General features: G+C 32.9%; 2 protein-coding genes across 3 annotated transcripts; one reads left to right on the forward strand and one right to left on the reverse strand.

The window, feature by feature from the left end:
* Positions 1–1,545: 1,545 nt before the first annotated feature.
* LOC8260300 lies at positions 1,546–4,211 on the reverse strand. 2 transcript variants are annotated; one of them, XM_002530997.4, is made up of 4 exons: positions 4,057–4,210; positions 3,684–3,924; positions 3,343–3,422; positions 1,546–1,921 (listed from the first exon to the last, which is right to left on the reverse strand). In XM_002530997.4, the coding sequence occupies exons 2-3, from the start codon at positions 3,900–3,902 to the stop codon at positions 3,366–3,368; spliced, it is 276 nt and encodes a 91-aa protein (XP_002531043.2). In that variant the 5' UTR covers positions 3,903–3,924; positions 4,057–4,210; the 3' UTR covers positions 1,546–1,921; positions 3,343–3,365. The 2 variants fall into 2 exon arrangements, with proteins under 2 accessions (XP_002531043.2, XP_015582006.1); XM_015726520.3 differs by lacking the exon at positions 1,546–1,921 and adding an exon at positions 2,118–2,313 and having other exon boundaries at positions 4,057–4,211.
* A 103-nt stretch (positions 4,212–4,314) lies between these two features.
* On the forward strand, positions 4,315–11,938 carry LOC8260301 (ADP-ribosylation factor GTPase-activating protein AGD5). Its single transcript, XM_002530998.4, has 11 exons — positions 4,315–4,640; positions 5,887–5,945; positions 6,135–6,225; positions 7,098–7,152; positions 7,255–7,345; positions 7,439–7,673; positions 8,165–8,381; positions 8,572–8,753; positions 8,984–9,232; positions 9,326–9,384; positions 11,477–11,938. The coding sequence occupies exons 1-11, from the start codon at positions 4,590–4,592 to the stop codon at positions 11,634–11,636; spliced, it is 1,449 nt and encodes a 482-aa protein (XP_002531044.2). The 5' UTR covers positions 4,315–4,589; the 3' UTR covers positions 11,637–11,938.
* Positions 11,939–12,959: the final 1,021 nt, after the last annotated feature.

A 12,959-nucleotide genomic window follows, 5' to 3' on the forward strand; every position in this document is an offset into this window, starting at 1 on the left:
CCAAAAGAGGGTTTGGAAATTCTCCAAACTGTTAAGTTCTAGCAACTTTAAGCTTTCAAGTTTCAAACACGAGTTAGGTAGTAATTAATTTAGGACTAGTGATATAATCAATGATTAGATTTTATTTTTAATTTTATTTTGATCATAAATTTTAATTTGTTTTATTTTAATCGGTCAATTTTAAATTTTATTATAATTTAGCCACTCTAGAATTTATGAAGCATACATCGGCATCTTTCTCTTTTATTATTTTTTTATTGATTGTTTGTGATGTGTTAATTTTTTTGTTTATGACGTTATTAAATTAAATTATAATTAAAATTAAATAATTAAAATAAAATAAACTAAAATTTTAAAATTAAAATAAAACTAAATACAAAATTCAATGACTATTACTATTTAATTATTACAAGGTTCACGTTTGAAATATATGCATTATATTGCAAGGGCCACATAGTCAAACCATCCTAGTTTTAACATCATATATATTTGCTCAAGTGAATCATTTAATATGCACCCAGTTTCCTGCCCAAAATCCAAAACAATTGTGTATTAAACTGTGTTGAACTGATTTAAATTGGCAATAAAGTGTTTTCACCATTCTTATTAATTTGTTCTATTCCTAACACTCGAATTCAATAATATGTATAGAAATTATATATTAGGGTAAATCTCAAAAAGCTATTACGGGGTTCCACACTTTTGAATTTAAATGATAGAGATATTTTCTGGATTAAGAAAATACTATATATTTTACTTTTAAAGTATATATTATATGTTTTCTATTATATTTATATGGTATAAGGAATTTCGTTTTTCTATTATATATTTTTATTATATTTATAAAAGTAATTTTGTATAATATTTAACATGAATTATCACTAAAATATAATTATATAAGTAATGTGACATCTAACAATGTATAATAAATTTTGATAAATATATTAGAATTTCTAATTTAAAAAATATAGATTCTACTATTATATAATCATAAAATATTTAATTAGATACTAAATTATTTAAGAAATATTCATTTTATTAAAAATTTATTTTAATACCAATACTTAGAATTCTTTTTAAAAAAAAAACACCAAATGCATTTAAAAGTGTTAAAAAAAAAAAGATAAACATGAAATACTTTTTTGATAAAAAAAAAAAAGGATTCTCCCTTGTATTAGTTATAAAGCACTCAAAATAGAAAAATAAGTGTGGCAACATTGATTTAAGAGTTTAGACAGTTCTATTGAAAATTTTGAACTTGAGTTCTGCTTTAATGTAAACTAGAAAAAGTAATGGTCCAATTATACCTTTGAATATCAGAACTTTAGCCTCACCAATAAATATATATAAAAAAAACATCACAAGTAATGCTCGAATTATAACTTTGAACCGACAATCCATCTACTTGACATGTAGGAAAGGGACTTCAGAAAGTAAACTTTACTTCGTAATATCTACTTTGAGATGAATTGCTAAGAATTTGGCATACTCTGTTTCTATTAAGATAGATATAAAGTAGCAAAGGGACAGGAATAAACTGAAAAGGAAAAGAAAAAAGGCTTGTCTCTCCCATAAAGATGATAAAAATAATGCGGTTCGTATAATTCAACATGAGCAAAATTTAGAGCCTCTCACATACATTGGTTAATAACTTCATATCAAAACCAAGTTTATAGGGGTGGTTTGCAGTCTTCAGCTGCGCAACTGACAGATAAGTCAACATTAAAAGCAGATCAAAAGCTGGTCTTGTTTTCCAGGAGATAAGCTGACATTAATAGTAGGTCGAAAACTGGTTCTTTTTCAGGTAACAAAGCAAAGGAGCTCAAATCAGATTTCACCAAGTAAACCTAGGTTTCAATAAGATCCTATTCCGGTACTCATCAGGTTGCACTTGAAAAAACCTTATCTGCTTAGTCAAGTCCTGCATTAATCAATTAAATACTTTGACCGACTTTGAGGATAGAATTAAAGCAATAAAATAAGAATTCAAGATCCTTCAACAAGATGTTGCTTCCCAACTCCAGAAGTTAGTTTATGACCTGTAAGGTGGTAGCTGTCTAGTTCCTAAAGATGGTTACTTGGAACAGTTGAAACAAAATGGGCAAGAAATACCCTCATCAAACAAAAGATACAGATTTTTTCTAGCCAAAAAACGAAAGCTACAGAAGTCTTTGGACGAAAAACAAAAGATACAGATTGTTGCACAAAAAAACTAATTAGATGCGTTAATTTTTACAATGCATAAGTTAGACCGTGTTTATCCAGGGATGCAGAAATCCAACAAGAAGTAACACTCTTGCTGATAAAAGTAACCTGCAACACCAATTTTAATGGTAATTTTGAGGAATTTATTTGTATTTCTACCAGCTTTGACATGAACACATACTGCAAAGTAGAAGTAGCAGTTAAAGTGGAAGAGTAAACTCTGCAAGAATCTAACACCTATCCTAAGAAATTGAGGTAAATAGCCTAGTATATCGGATAATAAATTTATTCAAAGGACAGAAACTGGGTTAAGAAAACAAAAAGATAAAGGAGCAACCAAAAGTAGGCAATGATATCTGTCATGCTCATTTCCATAGGAAGGCCCTGGTGTATAGGTGAATAATTCTCATGTTAAATGAAGGTTTCAGAGAGAGTTATTTGCAAATGAAATATTACTTTAGTTGACAAGGTATAGACACCCAAGTAAGAGAACAGAAATGCCTTGTAGACTTTTGTTAATACCAAACTGTAATACAAATAGAATATACAAATGAAGATCAAAATTAAAGAGAAAAGGTTAATCGCAGAGATGCTCCCATAAGTGCCAACTACGGCAAGCAAAAACAAGATAAGATTATGCAGTGACCACATTTATGACAGTGCCCAAAAGGATGTTTATATAACAGCATAGCTGTTTTTATTTCGGCGTGATAAATATGAATGTTTATGGGAACTTAATAAGGCCAATATGCCATATAAAATAAAGGGTCAAAAAGATGCCATTAACTTGATGGAAAATGAAAGTTATAATTAGAAAAACGAACCAAAAAAAATATTAGGATACAACATGAAAGAGAAGAGTCCAATAAGCAGTGATGGACTCTCACCTAAGAGCTAGGACCCAAGTATTGGATGTGTGCAAATTAATTTTAGATATCTGGAATAATACAAAAGAACAACTGAATAAATGTTGACACAGAACTTGGAACACACTATAATTAAAATGTACTAGGAGATATATCCTTAGGAGCTAAATCTCAGGCCACAGACTAAAATGAAAAACCCCCTTAGTCTTAAAGACTCAGTCACACAATAATTATAAACTGTCTGGTTCCAGGAATCAAATTCAACAATTACCTGCCATTGCAGAGCTATCGGTCTCACAGATGCATCCCAGCAAAAAGCAACTCCAACTCCTCATCCTGTGAGACAGTCCTCTGACATTTATTTTTTTCAAAAGAAGAAACAAAGTTAGTAGCCCTCAATTTTTCTTTAAGCATCAAATAGATATATCAGGTCCTTGAGCATCACATATAGTAAAACTTGCATCTTTTGTAGTGAATCCTCAAATTTTCTCTTTTTTCTTTTTCCCCTAAACACCTGCTTCTATTAAATAAATTCAGCAAAACTAGACCAGACCAGATACCATCAACAAATTTTTTTAGCTTTAAACCAGTAAGGATATCTTTTTTTTATACCTGAATGGACAAAAGTTGCAGAATTTTGTTGAGAACCCGCAAGCGATGGCTAGCATAACTGCTGTTTGCAGGAAGTTGGTTCATTCTCTTCATCTCTTCCTGTACTACTGCCTTCTTCTCTTCATTTTCCCTGTGCTGCCATTGAAGCTTCGACTGGGTACTAGCTACATCATCCATGGCATGATCAAGGACATTACTGCCCTTAATTTTATTGAACATATCCACTTTTGTCTTGTATAATCTGTATCATAACAGACGAGAACTTAGCACAATCGAGATTGCCAAATTATGAACCAAACAAAACCTAATTTTTTTTTAACTTGGAAAATCATATATTAACAGGACACAAATTGGAAGCAAAAGAGAAACTCACGATCACAGGGTCTCCTTGTCTGCAAATTAATTTTTTGGAGGAGCAGCACAGGCTCGAAGAGACGATTGTAAATAGTTTCTCCAGAAACCCCTCACCGTTTTGTATATACACGTGAGCCTAAAACGTTGTCGTTTCATCACTCACACGTACCACTCCCACAGGAAACAGCCCACCTCACATTCACACGTGCCAAAAAGATTAAAATTGAAAAAAGAACGAAGGCCAAGGAAAAGGAAAATACAAAGAGAAAAGGAGGAAAAAAAGAGAACGAAATGAAACAGAATTTAAAAGTCAAGAAGAGAGACAGTGGTATAAGCGGATAGCGATCTCTCTTTTTCTTTCTCTCTTTCTGTTCTTTTTTGCCCTTTGATAATAATCAGAGAGAAGGAAGAGAGAGAGAGAGACAGATAAATAACTAAATAAAAATAATAATAATAATTAAGAAAAGACGAAATTGACCTGAGTCTCTTCTCCTTCTCTCTGCCGCTTTCTCCTTTTTTCCCATTTCCGATTGTGTTGTACGGTCGGCCGCCATGAACGAGAAGGCTAACGTTTCTAAAGAGCTTAATGCCAAACACAGAAAGGTCTTTTTGATTATGTTTTCGATGTGTTTGCTTTTTCTCTTTTTTTTCATAATCATCTTAATATCATTTTGATCTGCTCTTCTTGTTTAATGGTCTAGGTTTGTTGATAGATTTGAATTTTGTCTGGATTTGATTCAGTTGTACAAAATCTTTGATTTTGGTCGGATTTTGTATTCTAATTTGTTTTGAGTTTCGCATTTCTACTTTCATTGGAGATTCGATTTATTGTTCCTTAAGATCACTTCCTAGGTTAACAGATAGTAAAATTTTTTTTTGGAGTATTATTAGAGAAAAAAGGAAAAATATATTAATTCGGATGTGACTGCCAAGAAATGTATAAGATTATTTCATTTTTGGAATTATGTTCAAGATTGAAATCAATCATATTCACGTATTTACTGCGTTAATTAGTTTCTCATCCTGGTTGCTTTCTTTTTCATGAGAAGTTTTAGTTTCAACAGATCCATTTGATCAATAGGGTATAAATCTGTTCGTATGTTTATTATCTAAATATTTATGTTACTATAAGCAAGATGGATGGAAAATAATATTTTCAATTACTTAATTTTATAGTAACTCAAGCTTGCCAACTCATATATTTCGCCTTGTTTGGAATAGATCATGTGCAAGCATTCAATTGAATTGCAAAATCATATCAACTTTGGCTTGATTTTGAATGCCTTTTTCTCCTCTAATCTGAAAGAATTGAGTTCTAGCAGGTATCAGCTTCCCAAACATAAGAATTTTTCTAAATAGAATTCAGTTAAATTCAGTTCTTTGCATGTTTGGGTGTTCTAAACAAGAGGTATAGGAATGGGCATACCGAAGTCGAATCATTAGTTGTCTATAATATATTAAGTTGGTTAATAGAAGAAGATCAGACATTCCTTCAACCCTACTGACGAGCAACTTTCTAATGAGATTAATGACTATATAATCTCACGACTGGTTTTTAGCCTATCCTTCTTACAATCTGCTAAGCAACCCAACCATAGTTAGGCACTGTTTTTTACATTCAGACCATAGTATAGCTCCATCTTTCATGTCCTGTATTCTTGGGCTTGTTTGTCACACCATCAGTGGCTGTGCAATGCTGTGGATTGTGCTTTTGTTCGTAATCCTGTTGTTGAGTACATTTTTTGTGGTTTTGGATTTAGGATTCCAATCAGTGCTGTGTATTTTCTTTGTATCTCAATGATATAGTCTCTAGATTGAATTCTCAACTTTTCATCTCCTATGTATGCAGATCTTGGAAGGACTTCTTAAATTGCCCGAGAATAGGGAATGTGCTGACTGCAAATCCAAGTATGTATGTTAAAACTGGAAAGCAGTTGATACGATTATCATATTAGTAAAACTTTGAGTCCATAAGCAAGGAAAATTATTTAGTCTTGGATTTTAATCTGTGTAATATATAAGCAACCTGTTTTTAGTTAATTGTTTGTTCTTTTTTCATCTGTATGAGTTGCTAATATTAGCTTTCTTGTCTTGCAGAGGTCCAAGATGGGCAAGTGTAAATTTAGGTATCTTTATATGCATGCAATGTTCAGGAATCCATAGAAGTCTTGGGGTGCACATATCGAAGGTGATATTTATTTTCTCATTTGTGCGTCATGATTGATCTAATTTTAGGGGAATTAAGTAGAAGTGTGGGCTTCCTATTAACTTCTGTCGGACTATTTTTGGAGTTGTGATGATAAATGCTGTAAGCTTTATTATAGAACTGAGTAGCTGGACTATAATTAGCAGGGACCTAAATGACGAGCTTTTTGATTTCTCTTTTGAATCAAGTGAACTAAACTACAGCTGTTTTTTTAATTGTTTCTTTGCATAGTCTGCAGGCATAATGAAAGCCTTCGTTTAGTTATACATGGCACTTTATTCTTTGTGGGATAAACACTTTATATTCTTCTTCCTACAGACACCTGTGCCCTTGTGCATCTCAAGTACTATAATGTCATGCATTCTCTTTTCTATCTCTATTAAGTTGATTTAGACTTCGATAGCGACTTCCATGGTTTGTCTCATAATCTCAATAGAACTGTCTGTTAAGTGTTGTCTTACCTTATGTACAAAATCTTTTTATGCATTTTTTTGTTTTACTTCTATTTAAATTTGATGTGGGCATTTCTACTAAACATCAGTATATGCAGTCAGAGAGGCAAACTGTTAGTTATCGTTTACCAACTCAGGCTAATGTGGGATTAATTTTTGTGAGAAGTATAATGCTAACTTGCTGGATAGCACACTAATGAACTGATAATATTTTAATATTCAGAACTATTTATAAAGAAAGACAATGATCATCTATTTGGTTTTACCTATCTAATGAATCTGTATCTTATGTTGTATGATATATCCTTAAATCTAGATTGTTAATTTCCTAATTTAACAAGTATTAAATAGCAATTATATTTGAGAAGGACGACTATGAATTTACACTTGTGTTTGCTGCAGGTTCGATCTGCAACCCTTGACACATGGCTTCCAGAACAAGTTGCATTTATTCAGTGTAAGCTGGTTTGCTTGATCATGAGCTTCTGAGGATTATTCTTATTTGCTGGCATGACTTTTAACATTAACTGATACCATGCTTCTTAATGCTTTTGTACAGCAATGGGAAATGACAAGGCAAATAGTTATTGGGAAGCAGAGTTACCCCCCAACTATGATAGAGTTGGAATAGAGAATTTTATTCGTGCAAAGTATGTGTCCATTGTTAGAATACCCTCTTCACCTATTTCTTTCTGTGCAACACTGTGACAGCTAAGCGCTTGATGATTGCATTTGTCATACAGGTATGAAGAGAAGAGATGGGTCCCCAAAGATGGAAAACCACAATCTCCTCCTCAAGGGCGTGATGAAAGGCCTTACATGTCTGGGCAGAGATCCAATGAAAGAAGTGGGCCTCAGTATACGAGCAGTTCGGAAAATGTGTCTGATGACAGGAAGAATCCTCAACCACCAAGTTCAAAAGTTAGTTTTCCTACCACAAGAGTTAGTCTTCCCATTCCTCCCAAGGGACCTGAGGAGGTATATTGTAAATCCTTCTAGAGTTTTGTTTTTAAATATAAGCGTAATGAAAGAGTTAAAATTTCCATTATATTCCCTTTCCTCCATTCTTTTCAAAGACTAATAAATTAAGAAATGAGGGGAAATTTTGGAAGCACTAGTAGATAGAAAATTCTCTCTTTTTATTTACCCTTCTCTTTTTGTTGGGGGCTAAATGGGGCATTTCTTTTTTCTTTTTCTTTTTTTTCTTTCTTTCATTTTTATCCTTGCTCTATGGGTTCTTTGTTCAGGAGCAGTACATCAATTATTTAGAATTTTAGCCTGAGAAAACTTGATGGTATATCCTTTGGCCCTAATTCTTGGGTCTATTTCTTACTATCTCTTGGTTAGATTAGATACTTCGTACATGCATATTTCTTCCTGTTTATTAAATTGTACTCAAAAGTTATTCTAATTGGTTCTTTCCCACGAGTTTACATGTTTAAGCCAACTATATAATTGTGCATTAACAGGTCACCCCTCCTTCAAAGCCCCAAAATGTTATTCAGAAAACTGAACCAAGAGTGAACCCAGGTGAAGCAACAAAGAATGCTGCAACTGCTGCTCCAGCTCCTCCACCTAAAGTTAATTTTGCTACTGACTTTTTTGATATGCTATCAATGGATGGCCCTAGTGAAAATGGCTCGGAGGCAGCTTCAAATGATGAGAATGGATGGGCAGGGTTTCAATGTATGCTTTTACTTTGCACAATATTCACTTCATGAGATCATTTAAGTAGTCTTTTTGCTGATTTTTTATTTTTATATTATTTCTTCTTTTCCCGTTTTTTCAATTGCATGCTCGATATTATGTTTCAGTTACATTAGTATTATACAGTGAGTTCTTTTCTTGCTGTTTTTGACTTTTAGCAAATTTGCAGCTGCAGTTGCCGAAGAAACATCAGCAACAGATAAAAACGCTGGAACTAAAGCAGTTGAGACCAACACCAACTCCACTCCTGGAATTGAGGATCTATTTAAAGATTCAGTTTCTTTAACACCTTCAGTACCAGAGAAACCCCAGAAAGATGTAAAAAATGATATTATGAGCCTTTTTGAGAAGGTATATGATTCATTATTTTAGTGCAACTAATATTCATAAAAAACTCTGGCCAGGTGATTATGTACTGAACAGAATTATTGAATATTTGTCTTAATCTTGTCAGCATATCTATTACAAATTCATAAACTCCTTCAGTTATAAGTTTGCAATTTAAAACTAGCATTATCTGAAGAATTTATATTTTCAGTTAAATCATAAATTTTCTGATACTTTTTCTGGATATATTGTAGACCAACATGGTATCTCCATTTGCCATGCATCAACAACAACTTGCAATGCTGGCACAGCAACAATCCCTTCTCATGGCTGCTGCAGCCAAATCAGGTGTCATGGACCCAAAATTTCCTGGTGGTATTCAACAGGCTGGGTCCAATGGCATCAACTTGCCTGCTCAAAATTGGCCGAACCTTGGCTATCAAATTCCTGGATTGGTCATGCCAGTAGCTGGCGGGCAAGGTGACCCAAGGAAACTTATACAGGTACCTTAAAACATTGACTACATCTATTTCTTTGTGATTTAATTTGCTGCTCTGATTATCTTTTAATGTTTTAATTATTTTCTGTTATATTAGACTGGTAATACAGGACTCTCAAATCCGGTGGCAAGCTCTGTACCATATCCAACATCTAGGTACTACTTTTCTTCTCTTCAATTTGAATGCTATAGTGTAATATGATATTAGTGAATTAGCAATTATTTAATTTTTTCAAACATGAGTAGAATGAAACCATTTAACTAATTTTCCCTGTGTAAAAGTAAAACCCTGTTTTGTTTGTGAGCTGACAAGTTTGACATTGTTTGAGCCTAGTCAAACTTCTTGCAGTATTCTTACTGCACTCTAAGATTTTAGCAGGTATCTTACTTTTAGCAAAAGTTCAATAAGCGAGTGGTGGAATATGTAGATTTCTTTACTTCTATGTATCTTATCTTCTCCAATAATTGGAAGGAATATATAGATGTGGTTACTTTCGTTCGTCCTCATAGCTTGAAGCCTCAGATTTTACTTTGGATATTCTATCCTTTTTTCCATTTTTAGGTGCCTTATACATAATTCTTTCATTTATTATTTAACACAGAGGTTATATAAACATTTTTTCTTTTGTTGCTGGATGGTTCCTCGAAATGTATTTTTTTTTTTTTACTTTTGATAATTGCCTTTCTAATTGATGCTGAGATTTTCAAATATATGTATATCTTTGTTAGGGGGTATGGAAACTCATGTGCCTTTGTATAAGAAGAAATTGTAGTTCAATTTTCATTTATCTGCATTACTTCTTAGAAGATTGATTATTTCCTTGTCAGTCATCGCGACGTTAAATTCGATAGCTAAAACAAACAAATATCTGTTTTACTCAGGTCTTGTTTATCTCTATTTTCTGGTCTCTGGTAGATTATAGATAAAAAAATTCAGATTAACTGAACCTGCCAATGTATATCCTCCTATACATTTTGCAAAACCATAAGAGATTTTTGTATTGTCTGTAGGAACTTACTTCTTGTGCCACCATTCCAAATTTTGTTGTTTATATTGTCTTTATTATTGCTCTTTTCCTTTCTTTCTTTTCTTCTTCTGCAATGTTTATCCTGCTTCTATCTCTCTTGCTATTATTTGGTTTGTGGTAATATACGAAGGTAAAGGGAGCACCATCGCTTTAGTTTGTACATGCTTTCAGTGAGGCCCACTTTTAAGGGGTGTGCCTTACACTATTTGTACATAAATTAAATGCAGTTGCAGGGAATTGGCTCTTTGAAAGGTTATTTTTATTATCACATAAAATTGAAAGATGATTTTGCCTATTTGATGAGGATTTCTAGCGTTTTAGGAAAGAACTGGAAATTAGAATTTGGGATTTAACTGTCGTTATCTTTGTGTTTCTTTTTGGGAACAAATTGGAAATATCAGTTTTGGGGTTAGTACTGGTCCTCTTATGTGTTTATGTTCAAGTATGCGTAGTGGTGGTCACTTTTAACCTTTATACTCGTGTGAATGGCTTAGATTACTTAGTTTGAGGTTATGTTATTCATTGCATTGATGCTTTAAATTGGGGAAGTAGTTTATAACTGCTAGGAACCCAGCGAGAATTTTCAGGTCTCTTCCAATTCGGGCAGAATAAGCAGTTACAGAATTAGGGCAGCAGCTTGTTCAGGACAGCAGTTTGTTTAGTAATCATGATGGATAATCGTAGGGCATTCTCTTTATCATTTTCGGTAGTCATAAAAACTTCAGAAAGGCTTGAGTTTTCTGTAAACTCATATATGACAAGTTCTCTCTACTGAGTTCTAATTATAATGAAATCTTGTTAGATTTCAATTAAATCACCCCATAACTAAATCTGAAATCTGGAACCATAAGAATAAGTTTTTATGCATTCTAACGAATATGTGCCTAAAATCCCTTCAGCACGTATGTGGGAATAAATAGTCTCAAGGTAGTGGGTACTATAGGTACATTATGCCTTTTAACATCTTTGTTAAGCCAATGGCCCTTTTGGCATTAATCCTGCTAATTTTTACTGCAGTGGTAGGGATGTGATCATGGCAAGATTGGTATAAGAATTACCTCTGTTGGGTTGTGGATGACATGCCAGAATCTGGTTTTATCAAACAAATCTTAGTTTGGATATTTCATGGTGTTGTAGATAATAATGTGAGGCTAATTGCTAAGCTCCATGAATGTTGATTACAAATTTGTATTCATACTATTGTCATTTGTTGCTTGCAGCTTTTACACCATGGGGCAGGTGGCCCCTGTTAATGGTGTGGCAACTGCAGGAATGAGTAAGCCTCAATCCACAGCTCCAGTTTCATCAGGTACTTCATCACAATCTGCAAAGGATTATGATTTCTCCGCCTTAACACAAGGCTTTTTCTCGAAGCATTGAGTTTCCCGGGGGTGGAAATGTTGGATCTTTCATACCAATACGAAAATTAGTTGTATTACAAGGAAAAATAGCTCCTGAAGATTTTTCTTGTGTTTGGCGATTGTAAACTATTTGTAGAGGCAGTTTCAGTTTTTCTCATATTTGGTTGATGGTTCATTTGTATTTGAGTAGATGTGTATTCGAAGCAATAAGAATGGGTTTAGAATTCTCCACTTATTTTTACCTTTTCCGTTTGCTGATTCTGAACCGAACAAAAATATTCCTATAAATATGAATATACGAATATGTATCTTGAAAATGTAGAACAGACAGTGTGTTCTTTATTTTGTGTATTTGATTATTTTGTACTTCTCCTTTAGCTGAGATATTGATCCTTGGACACGATCGGGGGGTGTGTTTGGGATTCTAGTTGCCAGAAATATTCTGTTTTATGCGCAGCAGAGTATCTTATTTCTCTTCAATTATGCTTTCCTGGGAGGAACGCATTAAGCCACATTTGCCTAAAGGATGTCAATCTGTTTTGCTTGCTTCAAGCAATCTTAGTGATCTTTCAATGTAATAATAACATCTTTCTTACACATTGAAGCCTAACAAAATCTCTCTTTCAGAAAGAGTAGTTATCTTTTTATAGCCATTACAAGAGCCCTACTGCACTGAAAGGACTTGAACACAATACCATTTTTTACTTACTAGATATTATTAGAAGCATGTACTATCTTTTAAATTGATTGTCCGAAGTAAAAAAAGTCATAATTAAGGATGCTATCATCAATAGAAGAGAAATGTCGAGGAATTATAATGCCTTTAGCCTCCTCACACATTCTCTCCTGTTCCTTCACCTCTGCTATTACTATCCTCATTTTTAACCCGCTGACATAAACTCTTAGCTTTTTCATCGCATGCTCACTGCATTCATTAAGTAGTCATAATAGTAACAATACGAGGAAAGTAGAAAAACTTTCAGTTTGACGTTTTTTCAATTTTATGTAATGTGTTTTATTTTTAATAAATAGTAATATACATTTCACACTGTTAGCATTTTTCAGTATATACAGTTAATACTGTCAATTTATGTTGATGTGATACTTATATGGCAATTTCAGGCTAACAAATAGGATTATCAACAAATTAAGCCTTGAGGAACTATTTAAATAAAAAATTTATATAAACTTATTTAATGAGACTCGTTTAAAATAAATAAATCAGATCTAACTAGATAAAGTGGAACTTATTAGGTCATGTTAATAAGCTCAAGAGCTTTAAATTTTAATATTATTTTATAATTTTTACTTATTATAGATATATAAAATCTATTTAAACTTA

Source organism: Ricinus communis, chromosome 9, assembly GCF_019578655.1.
Source record: "Ricinus communis isolate WT05 ecotype wild-type chromosome 9, ASM1957865v1, whole genome shotgun sequence".
Lineage (NCBI taxonomy): Eukaryota > Viridiplantae > Streptophyta > Magnoliopsida > Malpighiales > Euphorbiaceae > Ricinus > Ricinus communis.

Coding starts and splice junctions, on each gene's coding strand:
- LOC8260300 (XM_002530997.4), bottom strand. CDS start 3,902: ATGTTCAATAAAATTAAGGGCAGTAATGTCCTTGATCATGCCATGGAT. Junction 3,423..3,683: donor TGCAACTTTTGTCCATTCAG/GTATAAAAAAAA, acceptor AATAAATGTCAG/AGGACTGTCTCACAGGATGA.
- LOC8260301 (XM_002530998.4), top strand. CDS start 4,590: ATGAACGAGAAGGCTAACGTTTCTAAAGAGCTTAATGCCAAACACAGA. Junction 5,946..6,134: donor TGTGCTGACTGCAAATCCAA/GTATGTATGTTA, acceptor CTTGTCTTGCAG/AGGTCCAAGATGGGCAAGTG. Junction 7,674..8,164: donor CTCCCAAGGGACCTGAGGAG/GTATATTGTAAA, acceptor GTGCATTAACAG/GTCACCCCTCCTTCAAAGCC.